The sequence below is a fragment of the Euprymna scolopes genome, chromosome 46, assembly GCF_053919585.1.
Source record: "Euprymna scolopes isolate OS-2025 chromosome 46, ASM5391958v1, whole genome shotgun sequence".
Taxonomy (NCBI): domain Eukaryota; kingdom Metazoa; phylum Mollusca; class Cephalopoda; order Sepiida; family Sepiolidae; genus Euprymna; species Euprymna scolopes.
The window spans coordinates 109,146,960-109,169,219 of record NC_136527.1 but is presented as its reverse complement, the minus strand read 5'-3'; the positions used below and the strand labels follow the sequence as shown (position 1 = coordinate 109,169,219).

General features: G+C 32.0%; 1 protein-coding gene across 6 annotated transcripts in view; it reads left to right on the top strand.

The window, feature by feature from the left end:
• The window catches only part of LOC145270681 (uncharacterized), a 60,610-nt gene that overhangs the window by 17,137 nt on the left and 21,213 nt on the right, over positions 1-22,260 (top strand). For 3 of the 6 annotated variants that reach the window (XM_080126309.1, XM_080126307.1, XM_080126306.1), the window contains exons 3-7: positions 2,721-2,796; positions 3,851-3,989; positions 7,547-7,642; positions 15,403-15,732; positions 18,773-18,881. In XM_080126309.1, the coding sequence (XP_079982435.1) occupies positions 2,732-2,796; positions 3,851-3,989; positions 7,547-7,642; positions 15,403-15,732; positions 18,773-18,881 (739 nt within the window). In that variant the 5' untranslated portion in view covers positions 2,721-2,731. The remainder of the gene's footprint in view (positions 1-2,720; positions 2,797-3,850; positions 3,990-7,546; positions 7,643-15,402; positions 15,733-18,772; positions 18,882-22,260) is intronic. The other 3 variants (XM_080126311.1, XM_080126310.1, XM_080126308.1) reach the window with 1 other exon arrangement.

Here is a 22,260-nt window from a genome sequence, read left to right as displayed (position 1 = left end):
TTTTTTTTTTTTTTTTTTTGTGGCATCATCTCGCATGCAGCACCAGAGGATGACCACGCACGAGCGGCTTGTTGATTTTAGTGCCACTTCACCAATTTTTGCTTGTGTTTAAATGTAATAAAACTAGTGTTTTGTTACGTGAACATTTAAAAATATCACTGTTTCAAACATTACTTGCCACATAGAAAAAGAGAAAAAAAGTCATGTTATATCACCAAAAATTTGGATTATAAACAAATGTTTCTTTAAAAATCCTGGAGTGTACTGGAGCTTTTTTCTTTTGTGTGGCACCATCTCACATGCAGCATCATGTACTGGAGCTTTTTAGCTTTACTCAAATTTAAAGAATGCTTGAATAAATTGAACAAAAAAAAGATGCTTGAATAAATTGAACAAAAAAAAATGCTTGAATAAATTGAACAAAAAAAAATGCTTGAATAAATTGAACAAAAAAAAATGCTTGAATAAATTGAACAAAAAAAAAGATGCTTGAATAAATTGAACAAAAAAAAAGATGCTTGAATAAATTGAACAAAAAAAAAGATGCTTGAATAAATTGAACAAAAAAAAAGATGCTTGAATAAATTGAACAAAAAAAAAGATGCTTGAATAAATTGAACAAAAAAAAAGATGCTTGAATAAATTGAACGAAAAAAAAAGAGGCTTGAATAAATTGAACAAAAAAAAAAGATGCTTGAATAAATTGAACAAAAAAAAAAGATGCTTGAATAAATTGAACAAAAAAAAAAGATGCTTGAATAAATTGAACAAAAAAAAAAGATGCTTGAATAAATTGAACAAAAAAAAAAGATGCTTGAATAAATTGAACAAAAAAAAAAGATGCTTGAATAAATTGAACAAAAAAAAAGATGCTTGAATAAATTGAACAAAAAAAAAGATGCTTGAATAAATTGAACAAAAAAAAAGATGCTTGAATAAATTGAACAAAAAAAAAGATGCTTGAATAAATTGAACAAAAAAAAAGATGCTTGAATAAATTGAACAAAAAAAAAGATGCTTGAATAAATTGAACAAAAAAAAAGATGCTTGAATAAATTGAACAAAAAAAAAGATGCTTGAATAAATTGAACAAAAAAAAAGATGCTTGAATAAATTGAACAAAAAAAAAGATGCTTGAATAAATTGAACAAAAAAAAAGATGCTTGAATAAATTGAACAAAAAAAAAGATGCTTGAATAAATTGAACAAAAAAAAAGATGCTTGAATAAATTGAACAAAAAAAAAGATGCTTGAATAAATTGAACAAAAAAAAAGATGCTTGAATAAATTGAACAAAAAAAAAGATGCTTGAATAAATTGAACAAAAAAAAATGCTGGAACACAAAAACAAATTGCTTCAATAAATTAAACATAACCTTTTAAAATGTAAATTTTAACTCCTTTCAATGAAACCTTTATTTCCTTTGTCCAGTTACACCTACAATGCCTGTGGCAGCAACAGATAAAAAAAAAAGTAATGTTTTACTTAAACATTTAAAATGTTTGAAACCACACACTGGCACCACTTCATGTTTGTCATATGAAAATTGCTTCCAGAAACGAAAGAAATACTTCTATACTTATACTCAATTCAAACATTTAAAATATTGTTGAAATAACACGGGTAAGGGAACTGAAAACAAGACTAGAAGGATGGCAACAACATAAGAGAGCAGACAGGTTCATGGAAGAACTGAACCAAAACTACCATTGACAAGGAGGCTTCACTGCAATGGCTTAAGTGACAAATTTCCATTTTGATGAAGAACGATTAATTATAGCTGCACAAGACCAAGGCTTACTCACAAATGGATTAAAGAAAATGGCTGGTTCTACAAAAAACCGACCAGTGCAGATTCTGTCATTCAACTGTTGAAAGTCCAAGCCGCCTAATGTCTGGATGCAAGATCCTTCTAGCCGATGGTCATTACACTGCTCGCCACAACAAAGTATATAGATACTTACACTGGAAGATCTGTGTAGAGATGCAACTAGATAGGTCGTCGAACATCTGGGAACATAAACCACCACCGATAACATCAAATGGAAAAGTGACAGTGTTCTACGACAAAGACATACAGGCGGGCAGATACATAAAAGATAAGGCTATCAAGCCAGATATCGTCATATGGAACAAGCCCGAAAGGACTGTACTCATTATCGACGTCACAGTTCCAAACGACTTTGGCCTTAATAGAATGGAAAAAGATAAAATATCAGGACCTAAAAAATGATCTAAAAACATGGTTTCTGAAAGAAATAAACATTATACAAGTTGTGACGGGAGCAACTGGCCTAATAAAAAAGAACCTTAAAAAATACTTAGAAGCAATCCCTGGAAAACCAAGCTGTAATGAAATACAGATAGCAGCCATAAAGGGAACCGTGTCTATTCTGAAAAGAGCCCTCGGATATAAATTTAAACTGTAATAGAATTAAGTGTTAGCCCATAGGAAGGAGCCCCTTGATCTCTTCAAACTAACAAAAGTAATAAAACTATTCTTTTATGCAAACATTTAAAATGTCACCCTTTCAAATAAGTTTTTCTAGCACACTTACCACATAGAAAGCTGAAGAAAAAAAAAAAATGCCTGATGGTATTAGCGTACTGGAATTTTCTAGTTAGGTTTATTTGGATTTAAACAATGCTTCTAAAGACAAAAAAACTCCTTTTCGTGTAAATTTCAACTTTCAATGAAACCTTTTTCTTTTGTCTACAGTTACAGCTACAATGCCTATGGCAGCACCACAGCAGCAACAGATAGCTCATATCAACCAGCAGCTTACAGTCAGCAGGTAAGGCGTTGAAAATTTCCCTTAAAACACTTGTTTTCAGTACTTTTCATATTAACATTTGTATTTTTTGTACCAGCGTGTTCATCTCTCAATGATCTTCTCCAGAGGTGTTTCATCTAACTTTGGGATCCATATGAAATCTCAAACTGAACCCCTCTATTTATAGGGGGTAGCTTTGAATATTAAATCAAAAGCCGCTGACAATGAGGAAATAAAATGAAAATGAATACCAAAAATGCATACTGGCTGGCCGTCGCCCAGGATAAAAAGGGTCCCTTACCTCGTTCACACACCAGACGAGAAAAGGTATTTGAAGGTGTGAACCCTTTTACCTCAGATAATGGCACTACCATGACAGAGGTCCACTTGGATCAGCCAACAGATCGTGAATTAGATCCTGGCCCCAAACCATCATGTGCAACTACAAGAAAAGGAAACAGAAGAGGCCTAAAAACCCAACCCTGGGCAGTTGCACAAAAGAGGGTATTATTATATTGCTACCATTATTCAAAGTTTGAAAAATGGAGCAGAACGTCGAATGAGATCCTACAAGAGAAAATCAAGAATTCTGACCTCCCTAAAGACAAAAAACTTTATTTAATGCATGTGGTTAGCTTGTTTTATACATTTTTGGGTAGAAGTTTTAGATAATTGACCATTACCCTCTTTCTCCACCGGCACCTCCTGGGAGACTATCACTTAGCACTGTATATATTGCAGCACTGATCCGTGTGGACTTACATTGAAGAATATAATTATGAATCATTTAAAACTTCTATCTGGTCATGTCTGGTCAGTTTTAAACTGATTAGATTTCTAAGTTTGGCAAGAATAATACACCTTTTTGTTGATGATGGATCTTGGTTGATCCATAGAGAATTGTTCTTGTCCAAATTTATATCTAATCTTTTCCAACTGTTAACGTGCGTGCTTTTAGGTAATTTTCATGGATTTTGAAAATTTTTTAATGAAATGTTTATTTTTTTTAAATTGTTTTACGGTTGTAGATGTCTTAAACATTTAAAAATAAAATGTTCCATTTGTTTGTTTCCAGGGTTATGGTCAGACATATAGTTACGATCAATCCTCCTACAGCCAGACCCCAGCTGCTCCTGCAGCAGCTGCTCCATCATATGCTCAGCAACCTGGTTATGGTCAAGCGGCTTATGGACAAACTGTTTACAGCCAGTCTGGTAGGTTTGCTTTTACCCCCAATCCATCTTTTTTTTTTTTTTTTTTTTTTCTCCACAGCTAAATATTCCGTTTAAATGGAATGTTTGTTGGATCCATTCTTTTATGGTCGTTTTTTTTTTATTAAGGGCACAAAAACTATTTCTGGTGATAGTCTTCTATTAATACTTTTTCCTTTTGGTTTCTATCGGATCATATGAGACTTTCAGAATCGTACTGTACGAAGCACCACTTCTAAAATAAACGTCAGAAAATGGGTTTGAAAGTTTGATTTTTGCAATCCGTGTATTTCAGAGATTAGATATTCAGAGTTTATTTTAAAAGGAAGTGTATGTAACATCTGTCATAACACATCTTTTCAACAATGATGGCTGCGACGTGATGATGGTTATGAGAATGGCGCTAATGTAACGCGTTATTGCTTGTAGACATTGTAATAAAGTTTTAAAAAACCATAGTCATTCTGTGCTGATGTTGGTGCGGTGTCATTATTTTTACCCCTGCAGATGCCTGTCTCACATCTCCCCATGTATTGACAAAAAACTTTTTTGCTTATCCTGAACGTTAAGACATGTACAGGGGTTACAAAGTTGAACCGCCGTCGGCCACTTTTTTGCAGACGTTGCCATCATAAGCATTTAACTTTTGATAGTGTTCCCAGTTGCATTCTATATCTCCGACCTGTACTCGTCGAAAGTTTGAGAAATGCTATACGTAACTCATTTTCCTTATATATGGTGTTTGGTACTGTATGATTTTTGAGGGTCTCATGTAATCTCGATTTTGCACACATGCACTGGAAAAGACTCCGTTTTTTTTTTTTTTTTTTTTTTTTTTTTTTTTCCCCCCCTACTAAATTAGTAATGTTTGTATATAACTGGTTGAAGGTTAAAACACCTGGTCTCACCTAAAGATAAACAATTTTTACCCAAATAATAGAATTATGTAACCAAATTATTTGAAACTAAAATGGTTTCATCAAAAAAAAAAAAAAAAAAAAGCCTCTGTACTTGAATGATTCTGTGGAATTTCAGTATTTGGACAGTAAATCTCGGAAATGGCCAAAGTTGGGGGGGGGGGAAAGTACAAAAGCAACCGGCACTAAACATACAAATGATTAGTTTAGTAAAAAAAAAAAAAAAAAAAAAAAAATACTTGGAAAAAAAAAAATAATGGGGTTAAATTGTAAACTGCTTTGGTCATTTCTGGGATTGATTTTGAGTAGGCATTCATTCTCAGTATTAAAACTTTAAAATTTTGAGACTTTCGATTGAGTGTGAAAACTAACACATCAACACTTAACCTTTTTAGCTGCTCTTTTGCCATAGGAAGTGGTTTCAAAAAGTAATTTTAGCTTTAGATTGGAGGTGGGGTGGGGGTGTGCTCTCCTTGAACAGATTTTAATAGGGCCACAAAAAGAGGAATTTTAATTACTAGGGTCATTCCAAAAGTAAACTTTTTTTTAACTCTGAAGATGTTTTGTATTCCAGAATTTGTTTTTACATAGGAACCATCATTCTCTTTTACCAGGAGTTCAATGATACGTCTCTGCTTCTCTGACATCCATGACAGGAGTTGCTTTCTTTGAGTCTCACACTGTCAATATCTGCAACAGAAAGATGAAACTTTCAGATTATGAATGCATAAGTTCAGTCATCATAACATAATTTTCGATCCCCTCTGATCCAATTGGGTGGGGGGGAATTGGCATTACTTTTGAAATGTCTCTCATACATGTAAACAAAACTGAAATTGTGATCTTTATTGTGTAAATATTTACCCCACCCCCACCATTTTAAAAAATTGCCCTGTGAATCGGTGAAATAATTTTGAGGGCAAAATATATTTCCCATAAGGCATTGTGAAAGTAAGTGCAGACAATTTTTGAATATCGGGCAAAATTTTTCATAGAATTTTTAAGGCCTCAGTTAAAAATGGTTTCAAAACGTTTTTAATTTTCGGGTGCTGAAAACCTTTTTTTTTTTTTTTTTTTCATTATCTTTTGAAAATGAAAGTTTATTGGGTACTTGTACAGTTTAATCAAGACATTAAAAAATGAAAATATCAAAAAAAAGTTTAAATTGTACGTATCCGTTGTGGAATGAAGTTCTCCGGAAAAAAAATTTCACTTAATTTCATCAAGTTTTTGTTTTACAGCGGAAAAACAATTTCTTATGATACCGAGCAAAAGGTTCGATTTTTAGCAAGAAAAGCTAGTATTAAAGATGGGAGTGTTGCCGCTTTACATGGAGTTATCTTCCTGTGGCGTTTGTAAACTCCAAACAAAAATTAAGAAAAATTCAAAGATGTCTGCCTTCAACGCGCTCTCATAAAAATGTGTTTTTCTGCTGTAAAAAAAAACAAAAAAAACTACTCGATCAAATAGTAAGTGAAGTCAATAAGTGAAAGTTTTTTTTTCGGAGATCTTCAGTTCAAAACGGGTACATACAAGATAACATTTTTTTTTCTTGATATTTTCATTTTTTAATGTCTTGATTAAACTGTACAAGTGCCGTTTATTTTACATGGTTGAATATCCGTTGGTGCTGGTATATTCTTCATACTCATTTCAAAGTCGCGAATAGAATCACATAATGAGACTAGGTGTTCAAAAGTCCTCCATTTCTGCATGAGCCGTTTGCAAAAAAAAGTTATCTCTTCCGTTGATCACTTTTTGATATTTTTTTGATCACTAATACTTAATCGAATCTCCATTTTCTTGATGCATGCTATTATGTACATTTGTGATTTTTTTTTTTTTTTTTTTTTTTTTTTTTTTTTCCTAAATGGTCTTAAATATTGCTTTCCTTTTTTAAAGCTTACATTTAATCACGACATAATCACGTTGACACACCGGTTCCCATCAGATCGCCAAAGTTAAGCAACGTTGAACCTGGTCATTACTAAAATGGGTTCCCAATTTGGGAAGTCCAGGTGCTGTATGTAGGAGGACGTCAACACCTCCCTGCAAAAAGTTGCATAAACCTTACGTCATCTCCCCTGACGGGGATATACATGTGACAGGGGACTGCTTGTGAATTTCATGCTTCCATGAAACTTCCTCCTCCGGAGGAAGCCGGTTAAACCCTGAATAGGGTTGGTGCTGACTGAACAGACATTTACTAAAGTCTATTCTTTAGTATGTTTTGATGCACAGTAAAATAAATAGTTAATAAATAGTTAATAAATAGTTAATGTAAAGTTCCTTTTTAATGAAAATTTTTTAATTATCCGGTTTTAAGTATCCATTTTAAAACTTCCTCCCCCTTCAAAAAGGGCAAGCAATATTAATGTTCAGAAAAGACAAAATCCTTTCACAATAACAAATGTGTACCAAGTGTTATATGCTTTTCTACGGTTTTTTTTTTTTTTTTTGTTTGATTGCCATTTTAAAAAAAAATTTTTTTACTAACGGGTAACGTTTTGCAAATAAACTTTGCAACTTTGAAAATCCGTGGTTGTGCTGTTGTCACCAAATCCAGCCCAACATGCAGTTTGCTGCGTTTCAAAAATGGTCACCACTCTACCATTGATGGTTTGCTACTAATCTCTATTTCAGGCCAAACCGCTCCACAACAACAGTCTTATGGCCAAACGTATGGTCAGAGCTCGGACGCTTCAACCTATGGCCAACAATCTTCCTATTCTCAGCAAGGTAAATGGTGCTCCCGTTTTCTTGGATGCTTCCACGAACCAAAAACTTTTTCTTTTTGATGTTTTATTTTATTTATTTTTTAGTGCACTTATGTTTTGTGATATTTTTTTTTTAATGTCCCTATAAAAGTTTTCATCGCTTAAAATTGTACTTTATTGTTTCGAATGATTTCCTTGTTTCTATATTTACAAAATTTGTCCTTTTTCGTTTTATTAGAATACCATGTGAACTACAAGTTTTAAGCTCTAATCTTTTCATCTTCAGTAATAACTTGAATGCCCCTACTAGATCCTTGAGTATCGAACGTCTCTCTCTGTACAGGGATTTGTTAGAACAACCTGGCATGAGGGTACTTCTTCCTAGAAGTAAACCCGACCAAATATTCAATCACATAATATTCACAGCCTAAATAAGATCTTCTCAGTGTATTAAGAATTGGCAGGTGTCCGCACTTAATGACGTCACATATTAGTAGTGGAATTAACTTTCACTGCAGGGCAGTTTTTGTTTCCCCAAGATGTTTGGGGGGGGGGGGCAGCTGCCCATAAAAAGGAGATTGTCGAAATTGAATAGCAATTGTCTGATATAAGGAGAAATTCTGCCTTGATCAAAGCTGATTGCTTTTGGACATTCCTGGCGATCGCGCTGGGAACGATGCTGCCTTAAGCTTCGAATTAGTTTCGCTTTTATACAAAAAAGCCGAAGCCACACGTGGCAATCCAAAAATGTGAAATATTTAACATTTCAAAGTCTGGCAAATTAAATAGACGCCCCCCCCCCTTAACTCGTAGATATTATGATTTATACTTGATATAAAAAGTTTTGAGCCCCCCCCCCCCCAACCCATCGGGGGGGGGGGGGAATAAAAAGCCTTTTGTGGACATACACAAACACATTTTCGCTTTATATATATATATATATATATATATATATGGTACACCTTCAAGTAATGTTATCGTGTTCTGCAGTTAGCTGGATACTTCATCAGATTAGATGAATTTTTGTCCTGGAATCCAGTAAGACAAAAACCACAAGATATACTATTGGTCAATTGGGGAGAGGAAAATTGTTCTCAATTTCTTAATCTCTCAAACATTTTACACACAGTAAAGATGAACTTTGCATATGAGTATCTATATAGAGGTGAATTGTTAATTTGAAGAGGGAGAGCCTTTGATTTCTGAGAACTTAGAAGTAAAATGAAAAACAAAAATGAGTTCAGCTAGAAATTCTTATTGACAGACAAGAATCTGCGTCGCAAATGTGAAAATAGTAACATTAAAGATGAAAATCATTGGAAACTTGCAGTTATCTTGGGTCGCTCTAGGTCTTGTTTATCTAACAAATGAAATCCTTGACAATATGGATTCAAAAAATATTTCACAAAGTATACATGGAATAGACGTTAGAATAACGGGTCGTCTGAAAAGGGGAATAAATTTACAGGCATTCACGGTACTTGTACGGTTTAATCAATGCATTAAAAAATGAAAATATCAAAGTTTAAATTTTACGTATCCGTTATGGAATGGAATTCTCCGGAAAAAAATGTCACTTGATTTCATCAAGTTTTTGTTTTACAGCGAAAAAACACTGTCATGATACTGAGCAAAAGGTTTTTTAAGGAAGAGAAGCTAGTATTAAAGATGGGGAGGGAGTGTCGGCACTTTAACTGGAGTTCTCCCCATGGCGTTTTTAAAATTCAAACAAAAATCTAAAACAAATCAAAGATGCTTGCCTTCAACGTGCTGTCATAAAAACAATGTTTTTCTGCTGTAAAACAGAAAAAAAAAAAAAACACTATTAAATTAAGTGAAGTTTTAAAAGAATTTTCAGAGATCTTCGGTTCAAAACAGATGTACAATATAACCTCTTTTTTTTTTTTTCTTTTTCTTTTGATATTTTCATTTTTTTAATGTCTGGATTAAACTGAATAAGTACCGCTTTCACTTAACTTTTTTTTTTATCAGTAACCCTCTGATGAATCTTGCATGAAAATGTTTTAAAGTTTCAGATGACTTTTACAAATGTAATTGTTTTAATATTGTGCGATTGTTTTTATTGCACATTTCTTACTGAATACTATGTCATTGGGTCTTAACTGAAAATTTTTTTTATTTCTATAATTTTTTTTTTTTATTCGTACTTGAGTACGAATGAGTAACAAGAGTTTAGATTTTCACTTTAACTGATATTTTATTAAAAAAAACTTTAAAAAATTAATATTTCTGAATCGGGAAAGTTCTTTAACTGTGAAACAAGTTTTGAGAATTTTTGATAAAATGTCCCATTACCTATTAAAGTGCACTAAAGTTTTTGTTGTACAGTTTATTTGCATGTTTTCAAAGTTCTTCCACTTTGAGATTTTATTTAAATTATTTTTACCAATTTAAAAAAAGGCCTCAGTATTTTTCTTTGTACATCAGAATCGACCATATATAATTTCATTACTAACAAAATATTAGCTTTAAATTTCTAAATGTTCTTAAAGTTAATGCAAAATTATGTAAACTTGTTACACCTTTTGATTCTCTTAGTAAGAAAGGACACAAATTGTATAAAAGGATATACACAAACGTGTATCACTTTACCGTATTCACTGAATTTTTTTCCGATGACGATTGCTAATTTGGATTCTAGCTGCTATTGTTTTGGTTGTCTCAACCGATGTGATCTCCAATCTTCGGGTATACAGGGCTCTACATTGCAAGTGAAATAGTCGCATTTGTTAGTGATTTTTCAAATTGGCGACTAGAAATAATGAAATGCTTATCTTTTGACAATTGTATTTCTTTCACCCGACAATCTTTCAAAGTTCACCGAGTGATAAATCTTTAACTTTTTTTTTTCTTTTTTATGAACAAAGTTAAATTATTTAAACAATATATTTTTTAAAAAAACTGAAAAAATTAGAATGTTTATACCTTCAAATATCAACATAAAATTTATACATTTAGAATTACACTTAAAAAAACAAAAAAACAAATGTATATGTACATACTTGTTACAGAACAAATGTCATATTCTAAAAATCATGTGGGTTTGGTTAGTAAACAAATATTTATTTGTCAAAGGTCAACTATAGATAAATTTGCCCGTAGAGCCCTGGGTATATCTTAACAATAGTACTTTCTAATCCAACTTGGTAATTTTAAGAATTTCTGCTCAGAATTTCTGAATGCTATATTTAATCTGTGGGGTAGATTGTGAGTTAATGACTTATAATATCACCTGTGGTAGGGATTGAATCATTGAGAGTTCATTTTAAAAAACAATGTAAAACTGACCTTGATAGTGAAGTGTTTAACAATCATTTACAAGTTCAGGTTGGCATTCTGTTCAGCTTTCCAAATTCAAAAACATGCACCTGAAGGTTTGCACTTACATATAACTGTTTTTTATGTTCAATTTTTATGCATTTTAGTTGCTTTTTTTATAATGCTTTTTAGTTTTGTAGTTTAAACAAAGCCTGGAAAAAAAACATTTGTAATCGAAATATTTTTAGTGCAAAGATATAGTCTCTGTTAACTTAGCTTTAAGAAGCTGACATTTTAATTTTTGACTCTTCTCTGGAAATGTTGCTGTGAAGGCTGAATTTTTGAAGGAGTAGAGGATTTAGATGCCCCCCCCTTTTTTTTTTAACTTCCCCCTTCTCAACCCCAGACACTCAGTGACTGTTAGAAATTGTTTAGGAAAAGGTCTTGTTTTGCCCTCTTTTTCTACACTAGTGGTCCCCAGGCTGGGAAATTCATATTGATTAGTTTTTTATATTAACTGATCACGTCCCTGCATTTATAATTATAACAGGTCGCCTGGCATTGCTCGGTCGTAAAATACGCTTAAATATATTTTGATTAATGCAGATTTCGTATTATATTGGATTTTAAAAAGTGTAAAAAAAAAAAAAAAAAAAATTACTCGTGTGCCACCATAGAGAACCAAAACATTTAGCTTACGAGTTAATTTTTCCTTTAAAGTTGATGCAGAGCTATGAAGACCTGTTTGCTGCAAGGCTAAAAATTAAAACCTGGCGCTATGCATGCATGTTCGTAGTTCCATCGTTTGCTTTCCACCTGGACAACTCTTATTTTTAATTTTCACATTCTTGTACAGATATTCCCCCGGCTAAAATCCAAATAGTTTTGTATGGGTTTGAATACCCTATATATTAAGTTACATGTAGCTGAAAACACTATCAATAATTTCTCCCACTCTTTACCTGTGCCTAAACCTAATCGTATATTTCATGAACAAAGTTTCTTTCTTAGAACTGCACGTGTGGAACTCTCTTCCTTTTGTCTGCTTTCCAGCTGACTATAACTTGATTGTCTTCAAGTCCAACGTAAACAAATTCTTGATAAGCCGTTCACCTTAAGTAATCCAATTTACCAAATTTCCACCATTGACCACTGCATGCTTATTAACCCTTATCCTTGAGTGGCCTCCAAACTCAATTTTTAATCCCCCCCCCCCCCAGGGGCCCGCTCCTTGGTGGGGGGATTAAAAACTGACAGTTTGGTAGGCAAAATCTTTTAAACAAATATATATGCATACATAAATATATAGTTTTGTGTTTACTATAGCTGTTTTACAAATATAACGCAAGTATAAATCATGTAGAATATCTGCATGAATATAATTGCACGTAATAGTTAACTAAAGATGATCATCCCGTAAAACCGAAAATACTAATAGGGAATTAATTAAAATGAATGTTTAAAAGAATATGCAAATTAGCTAGATCTTTTGCTAGTGAATGCAATTTCACAACACCTTTATTAAATAGAAAAAGGGTTTTTATTTAATACTAACAGGGGGTACCTGGCGTTGCCCGGGTGTTTGGGGATGTGTATGTAGGAGATGGTGATCCTGTTTTAATATTATATAAAAAAAAAAACAAAAAAAAAAAACACGATGTTAAGAAAAATTGGAAAAACCAAAACAGCAAACAAAGGTAAAAAAAAAAAAAACCGGTGTAAAAGAGGAAAAAAGTTTTGGGAGAAAGACAGGCTCAAACCCGAAACATCAAGGCCAAGGCGGAAAAAAAAATGCCAGATACGTTACTCTACGCCAAAGAGACATGCACTTAATAACGGATAAAATTAAACCTTTAAAAACACTTGCATGTGGTTGAAACTAATGCGAATGTTTTCTAGGTCAAACATGACGTCATTGTCGTAGTAGCAGGAGCAGAGAAAATGAAGAATGGATTTTTTTTCGCCACCCCTCCCTGTACAAAACTGATTTTAGGGTGAGGAAATTGTTTTTGGCGAATTTTTCGATATTTGTCATGCGAAGGTTGGAACTTTAAAATGATACCTAACTGGCGAAAATCGGTGACCCGTGTCGAAAGTTTTTACGAGACACACACCCATGCATGCATGCACGAACGCACGAACAAACACATGCACACACACACACACACATTTTCGCTTATATATATATATATATATATAAAATAAGAATTACAGTTAAGTTTACCAAAATGATCCAAGATGGCAAAACTAAAGTAAATTATAAATATTAAAGAATTAAGATTTATAAAGTAATCTCAACCAGATGTAAAAGCTCGATAAAACCAAATAGGAGATAGAGCTTATAATAAGAACTATGCAAGCAAAATCCGATCCCGCATTTTCGCTTATATATATATATAATATATATATAAATACAAAAAAAAACCCTAAATTATATAGCTTTTATTATTTATAACTATTATCAACTGTCATATTTTGCTACAACACCCTGTATGAGCATCAATATTCTAAATTGATTGGTTCCATTTTAAATACTTTTTAATTTGTACATAATCTGCTTTTAAACATTATCTGCTAATGATAAAAGTAAAGAATTTGTTTACGAATGTTCGGTAAATCCAGGCTTTGACGTGTAAATGCATGCATGGCTTTATTTTTTGTGATTCCAACAGATTTGTGAAAATTTTTTTTTTCTTTTAATTCAAAATTGCTTTAAATGTTTCAGGAAAATTCCAATTTTAATTTAAAATTTTTTTTTTTTTTTTTTTTTTTTTTTTTTTTTTTTACTAATGTCTTTGAAGTACATTTTTCCAAAAAATCTTTTAAGGTTTTAAAATTCATGCCATTTTTAGACATTTCTATTTTATGCTGATAGACTAAGGATTTGTCTAATTGAATTTTATTTTATTTAAAAAAAAATTTTTTTTTTTTTTTTTTTTTTTTTTTTTTAGCAATTTCATTCTTTTTCTTTGTTAGCATGTATGTAAATCGGTACGTTTTAGAAAGCCTTATGTACATTAGATATAAAGAAAGATTAAGATGTCTTAATTCTACTGAAAAACAATCTCTAAATATTGTAAAACTTGAATGTTAAGTTGTACCATGTTTCATTTTCAATAAATAAATCTGCGTTTTTATGTTAAATTTATCCAGTCATTTTCCCTTATGTATACTGTTTTACAACAAATAGAAAAATTATGCTTTGCAAATGTTTTTGTGTGTCTGACATTGAATACGTTTTGCCTTGTTAGTAGTTACGGGTCTTTTTTCAAGTTCAACTTGAACACATGGTTGGAGAACCAGTTAGATAATAGAATTTCTGTTAAAGATTAGTCATGAAAGGGGGTGATATCCTTAAACCATTTCTTTGGTCTGTATATTTGGAGATAAATAAAACCACGTGAAAAATAACTTTTACGCAAACATTAGCATTAATGCAAAGAAAAAAAAATTTCATGTCTGAAATTGCAATATTAAAACTTGTTCACTGTATTTAGCTTGTTAGATGCTGCAAATACATAATTACATTCTTTAGTTAAAAGCAAATTTACAGCGCAGCTTGGAGATAAATTATTTGTATACTTTCAGGTTTCTTTAGACGTTTATCTCACTGATGGCCCTCTTGTGAGGCACAGATTTACGTCCTTTAAGAACCTAATTATTTTTTATTCCCAGTCCCATGGCCTAAAACCGTTTACAAACATGCTACAAAAAAAAAAAAAAAGGTAACATGTCTGAAATTTCAGTATTAAATTGCAGACCTCTGCACAAAAAGTTCAATGGTTTTTAATTTTGGTAATCTGTAAAAAATTTACATGGCTTTTTTTTTAATCTAAAATATTTGTTTAATTCTTCCCTTAAAACCTAAAACGAACGATTAGTTTTTTTTTTTTTTTATATAGCCATTTGAACCATCTATAATTGCTCAAAAAAAAAAAAAAAAAAAAAGGAAATTTAAGCAAAAACTGGGAGAAACCTATCCAGTAAATGTCACCAATTTCCTGAAAATGTTCGTTTTTTTTTTTTTTTTTTTTTTTAAAATTTTTTTAAAACAATTATGGCCAGTCCAAAGCCATTTTTATTTTTTCTAATTAAACAGACTAAACACTAATTTTGTTTCTAAGTAAATGCGTTAAAATGTTATTTTATCAAAGTAGTTAGTATATTGTTGTTTGGGACTATTGTTTAAAAAAAAATGCCTTTTATAATTGAGTAGTTAAACAGGATTTTCCATTTTTTTTTTATTTATTTATTTATTTTTTTTTTTTATTAGCTGTATCCAAGAAGTTTTTTTTCCCGACTTTGATATTTTATGAAGTGTTGAACTGACTTTAATTATACATATACAGATGGTTGATTTTAGTCGAGACGAAACCGATTTAAAATCTTGTCTACGAATTGTAATTATTTCGGTTTTTGGTCAGTGCCATAGATGGTTTGCCTTTTTAAAAAAAAAAAAAAAAAAAAAAAAAAAAGTTTATCAAGCCATTTTTATTTCTTCAGGTTATGGACAAGCTGCCGCTCCACCGACCGCAAGCACTGGAGGTGGCTACAATCAGCAAAGTTACAGTCAGCAGAGTGGTGGTTACAGTGCTCCTCCACCACAACAGGCGCCTCCCCAACAACCCCCACCTCAGGCGCCTGCTGGCTACGGACAACAAAATTCCTATGGTCAACAAGCTCAGCAACAACCTCCCAGCAGCTATGGACATAGTGGTGGCGGTGGCGGATACGGGGATTACAACCAACAGGGTGGCTATGGAAGTGCCCCCCAACAACCCCCACCTCAGTCCTCTGGTGGTTATGGTGTACCCCCACCAAAGTCTTATGGAGGTAAGGATTCTAATAAAATTGTTTCGGATCTGATTGCATGTGTATAAAAATAAGTGATTTAACGAATAAAAGTTAGCGTAGGGATGATTGATCGGGAATCAAATCAGGACTTTAGGAGTCTTGGAATCAAAGACAAAACTTGTGCCTCGTTTCGATGCCAAAAACGATTCCTTTGATTATTTTTGTTTAAAACAAAACCTTCCACTGTTGGTAATAAAATATTTATTGGAGAATATCTATAGATACCCCCAACAAAATATGAATGTTTTTACATTAATCTGGGGAAAAATAATTTAAGTCAACTACTTAGAGATTCATAAAGAATCTAAATCAGTAATCATATCGTAATAGGGTGGGGTGGGGGGGGCATATTGAAATCATCCCATCACTATTAAAAACTTGGGGGGGGGGGATATGGTACTTGTCGATTAAAATGTACACGTGAAGTGTAAGACCAAGTTTTTCAGTTAAAAAAAAAAAAATGAAGGGAAAATTATGAAGTCCTGGAAATTGCTGAAACATTTTACAAAAAGGAAACAAGTCAGCGATCAAACTATACCTGGATGTGGTAAGTCCCAGAAATTTCTGAAGCAGTGTAATAAAAAAACAAAAAAAAAAACAGCATAATACACAAATACTATACCTGGAAGTCGAAATCTTTTTATTTTGAAGCCTTTAAACTGTCACTTTCTGAGTACCATTGATTTAATCACAGACGTCAAATATTATACTTCATTTTTACTGCTAGATATGCAAATAAACGCTTGTTGGGTGGGTTCATTAGTTTTTCGGTCCCCCTGATTTAGTGAACAGATCGGTTTTCAGTGACGTCCGTTAGTCCGGACTATATTGCCAGATAACCAACCGTCCATTAGTTTTTCCTGAAATTTTGCCACAAATTGCATTTCATTAAATAGATGTACACAGTAAAAAAAAAAAAATTTTTTTTTACAAAAATTCTTGTTGTGCCCCCAGGGGCTCAAGAGGTAACTTTTGATCCATCCATTAGATTTTTCCTGAAACTTAGCCAAAATGTGGAGCCCATTGTTCTTAATATAAATCCAGTATGGGTGACCCTGGCAAAATTCTGGTTTGCATCCTTCTGGGACTTTTAGGGCTAAAAAACGTGCCTTTTTGGAGCTCTTTTTTTTTTTTTTTCATATTTCTCAACAAAAACTTTGAATATATACTGGTTTTTCATGGTGGTCAACTCAAATAATGTTTTAAAGCCTGAAACTACATTGTTATCCATTTACACTAGAATTAGGCATATCCAGGAGCTCAAGAGAGGTCAAAAATGCCTCCAAATGGCCAAAAATGACTTTTTGCCATATCGTTTGATCCATCCATTGGATTTTCCTGAAACTTTGCTAAAATGTGGAGGCCATTGTTCTTAATAGGGTGACTAGCAAAATTCTGGTTTGCATCCCTCTGGAACTTTTAAGGCTAAAAAAACTGCCTTTTTCAAACTCTTTTTTCATATTACTCAAAACTTGATATTTGTGTCTATATAGTAGTTTACCCATGGTGCTGAACTAATATACATGTCTTAAGGCGTGTGAAACCTGCACCATTTTGCCCTCTTTTTTTTTTTTCATGGGATTTGGCATTTCCAGGAGCTCAAAAGGGATCACAAATGCCCAAAAATGACATTTTTTGCCCCATCCATTAGATTTTTCTGAAACTTGGCGAAAATGTGAAGGCAACGTTGGCCCTTCACACTTCTCACATTCATCATTTTTTTTTTTTTTTTTTTTGTGGCATCATCTCGCATGCAGCACCAGAGGAGGACCACGCACGAGCGGCTTGTTGATTTTAGTGCCACTTCACCAATTTTTGTTTGTGTTTAAATGTAATAAAACTAGTGATTTGTTACGTGAACATTTAAAAATATCACCGTTTCAAACAGCGCACGGATATCGAGTTTGATTACTTGCCACATTTTGAAAAAAGAAAAGTCATGTTATATTGCGAAAAATTTGGATTATAAACAAATGTTTCTTTTAAAAATCCTGTAGTGTATACTGGAGTTTTTTTTTTTTTTTTTGTGTGGCACCATCTCACATGCAGCATCAGAGGGAGACATGCACACGCTTGTTACGATTAACTAAAAGAAAAAGCAATTTCTTTTTTACTGAAGGTTTTTGGTCTCCTACCAAAAGACACATCCGAAAATTGTTGAGTATCAGAACTGAGATGTTCCACCTTCAGCTAATGAGGTTTCTTTAGCAGAGAAGTGAGTAGTACTCCCCTGTATAATTGCCATCAGGGAGCAATGCGATATGATTTTATTTTTTTTTCGTTAAAGTTATTTAATTTTGATTAACATTTGTTTCATTGTAATTGGTGTTTTATGCCTTTTGTGTACGTTAATTAATAAGCGTTCCAAATTATAACTTGCAAAAACATGCTTATTTTTGCTAGGTCGATGGGTACTTGTACAGTTTAATCAAGACATTAAAAAATGAAAATATCGCAAAAAAAAAAAAAAAGTGTAGATTGTACGTATCTTAAGTTCTCCGGAAAAAAAAAATTCACTTAATTTCATCAAGTAGTTTTTGTTTTACAGCGAAAAAAAAACAAAAAAAAAAGCAAACAAAAAACGATTTATGATACCGAGCAAAAGGTTCGATTTTTAGGAAGAAAAGCTAGAATTAAAGATGGGAGGGAGTGTCGGCGCTTTATATGGAGTTATCTCCCTGTACCGTGTTCAACAAATTTCAAAATGGCTGACTTCAACGTGCTCTCATAAGAACGTGTTTTTCCGCTGTAAAAAAAACCCAAAAAACTACTCAAATTAAGTGAAAGAAATTTTTTTTTTTTTTTTTTTTTTTTTTTTTTTTTTTGAGATCTTCAGTTCAAAAAAGATACATAGAATATAACCTTTTTTTTCTTTCGATATTTTCATTTTTTAATGTCTTGATTAAACTGTACAAGTACCGGTCTATGCTGGTTATCTCCCCTAAATCAGAGTTTCCATTGGCATAAGCACTTAACTTTGACTTATTGTCCTAACCTTAGTTTCTACTCTACTTTGCAGATCGAAGCGGTGGTGGCCGTGGTGGTGACCGTGGTGGCTCGGGTGACCGTGACCGTGGTGACCGCGGTGGCAGCACTGATCGTGGTAGTGGTGGAGGTTCGGGCTATGGGTGAGTGTGTTTTATTTCTTTGTTCTTGCTCTTCATTCTCTTTATTCCCCTACCCCCCGTTCTCTTGATCTTTTGCAATCTTTAGACCCTCTAAAATTAAGGGTTTTGACTTAAGATTTACTTTGAACAAAACTGGATATAATTTGCTCTTAGTTTGCGAACAATGTGAGTCAAGTTGTAGGTACTTTAAAATATATTCTTTCTCAACTTAATTTTCCCCATCTGAAACATTGGTTTCGTGTATTAAGTGTTGAACCGAATTAATGGTTTCTTAATACTAATTTAAAAAACAAAAACATCCTTAGTCTTTTTCATGGAGTCTTTTAAAAATAATACGCTGTCTCCCTTGAATTAAATGTAAAAACCTAAGTTTTTACATGTTATGAAAACAAGATATGAAAAATATTCCTTTTTTTTTTTAAATTTTTTTACCTAATTTCGTACTGTTTTAAAGTTTAGGGTTTTTTATATTATTTTTCTGCTGAAATTTGGTTGTGTAAATGGAAAAACGTTGCCAAATGAAGATTGGTAATTTTGTTTTCTTCAAAACTGGCGGATATATAAATATGAAAAGGTTTTCAAAGGCTTTAGTTTTTAAGAGAAATGCTTTTAAAATGAATTTTTTTTTTTTTTTTTTTTCTTAAAAAAAAAATCCTTTTAACTTGTCTGATACAAGTTTTTTAACGCTTCCCTGATTCGTTTATGTGAACAACCTCGAAGTGTTGATGTGTTTATACAAAATGGGTATAAAAAAAGCTTATCCACTGTAAAACCTTAAATTTGGTTGAAATAAAATCACCGATTTTTATTGGATCAAATGATTTCCGCAATTTGTAGTATATAGGGTACCAATAAATTGTGGTTTTAACTTTTATTACAAAACAATTTGTATTCTACGTTTTTTGTCTTTTCTCCACGTTTTGTTGCTTATCAACTCGAGATAAAATGTTCATTATGAAGGTTATGCTGCTGGTTTTTTTTTTTTTGTTTATGAACATCTCAAATTGGGTTATACTTGCGATAATGGGTTTTTGTATTGGAATATGAGAAAAAAAATTCTCAGTTTGTTTTTAATGCTGTTTGTATATAGATACCACAAAGACTGGTTTTATTCAAACTGCGTAAACACATGAAATGGTTCAAAGATTACAGCCGACTTATTTATAGTATTGATCAGATTCTTGCTATGGTTTACTGTTTGCGTGCAATATCCGTGGATGTGTTGATGTTGCTGACAAAACTGGTTAACGGATTTTATTTGAACTTGGGATTTGGTTGCTACATTGGAAAAAAAATGTTCATTTAAATTGGTGTCTTAAGTGGAAATACTAAACGATTAGCTGTGTTTTAAATTTAGACTCGTATTTGTTTGAAGTTGTGTTTTAAAATCAACGAAAAACGAAGTCGAGAGTGGCTAACGGTTACATGGTCAAAAGTTTGTGACGTGAATGTGTTAATCTGATTTCACAAAATTGGTTTAAAAAAAAAAAAAAAATTTCTTTTTACACATTTTAAAAACAAACTTCATTTGTTCTTTGTTCAGGGATTCCAACTTTCATTTTTTTTTTCCCTTCCTCTAAACTTGTGATATGATTCCAATTTTAGTGATTAAACCGTTTCTTAAACACAAGTCCTTTTTGTAAAGGAATTCTTTTGCATTTATTTTAAATAAATTTATATGCAATTCTGTTTGGCATTTACACAAGTTACAAAAAAAAAAGGGGGGCATGTTGGTTCAAATGAAAAGTATTTGTGTCAATTGCTATTTCCGCCAATGTTCAATTGATCAGTTTTAGTTTGGTAACATTCAAACTAAAATGGCTGAAGTCATGATGGAAAAAAATGTTGCAAATTTTTTTGCATTTAATAGAAAGGAACATTTAAAGAATTTCTTAAATTTTAAAATCTTTTATTGGTTGTTGGCCTTTTTTTTTTTTTTTTTCCTTAGGCCAAAGCGCCTTTAATGATTTTTTGTTTTTTGTTCTGGTAAAGGTACGAAATAGTTATTCACTTTTGAATTTCTGAAAAAAAAAAAGTAAAGGTGGAAAATGCCTTTATAGGTAAAAAGGATTTGTAAGAAATTTTTAAATTGTTAAAATTGTTTGCGCAACAAGTTTAAACTAGCCGAATTTTGTAGAGAACTTTTGAAGACAAAAGTTTCGATTTGTATTTTTACCTTTCCTGCTATAAATTTAGTAAAGATTGCTTTAAATTTGTATTCAAGTTCTTGAAAACTATCATTTTTCTTTCTATCTTCATAGTCCAACAACTTGGCTTCACAGCAATAATTTTTCCCCCTTTTCCATGTTTTTTTTTTTTCACTCCATTTTTTTGAAATGCATTCATCTATTCATCTGTCACTACATTTTCGTACTTTCATAACTCTCCATTCACCTAGCTGGCATCTACATCATTTGATAAGTTTGTTTTGATCATCCAGTCAAAAATTGATAGGAAACAAGTCACACGTCTCGTCAACAGCACCAATATTCGTTCTTTAAAAGGGTACTTGTACAGTTTAATCAAGACATTAAAAAATAAAAATATCGAAAAGTTATATTGTACGTATCGGTTATGACATGAAGATCTCGAAATAAAAAAAAAAAAAAATTCCACTTAATTTGATCAAGTTTTTTTAAATTTTTTTGTTAGTGGAAAAACACGTTTTTATGAGAACGCGTTGAAGGCAGACATCTTGGATTTGTTTTAAATTTTTGTTTGAATTTTAGAAACGACACGGGAGATAACTCCATGTAAAGCGCCGACACTCCCTCCCCATCTTTAATAACTAGCTTTTCTTCCTAAAAATCAAACCTTTTGCTCGATATAACATTGTTTTTTCGCTATAAAATAAAAACTACTTGATGAAATTAAGTTTAATTTTTTTTTGAGAACTTCATTCCATAACAGATACGTACAACTTTAACTTTTTTCTCGATATTTTCATTTTTTAATGTCTTTACTAAACTGTACAATACCCTTTTTAATGATCTCATTCTCCAGATGAATCCCTTTTTCTTAAAAAAGAAAATAAGTTTGCGACTTCAATATCCTTTTAATACCACAATGAAAAATATCTTTGGCATTGATACTTTACCTGGTCATTTTTTTTTTTTTTTTTTTTTAAATATTTTTACTTTTAATGTAAAATTTGCTTAATGCATAAATTTTACTAATTTCATATTACTGTGACAACTGTCAATCTTTGTTCGATTGCTTTTTTTCATTTTTGTAGAAATTGTGAAAAACAATTGCAAGTTTTAGAAAAATAAAAACCCTTCAAAGATTAAAATTCAGTTACGTTTACTGTTTGAGTATTACATAGAAATAAAAAAATACTTCTGATCGCTATGAGTATTCGCGCGATGGAACCAAATTT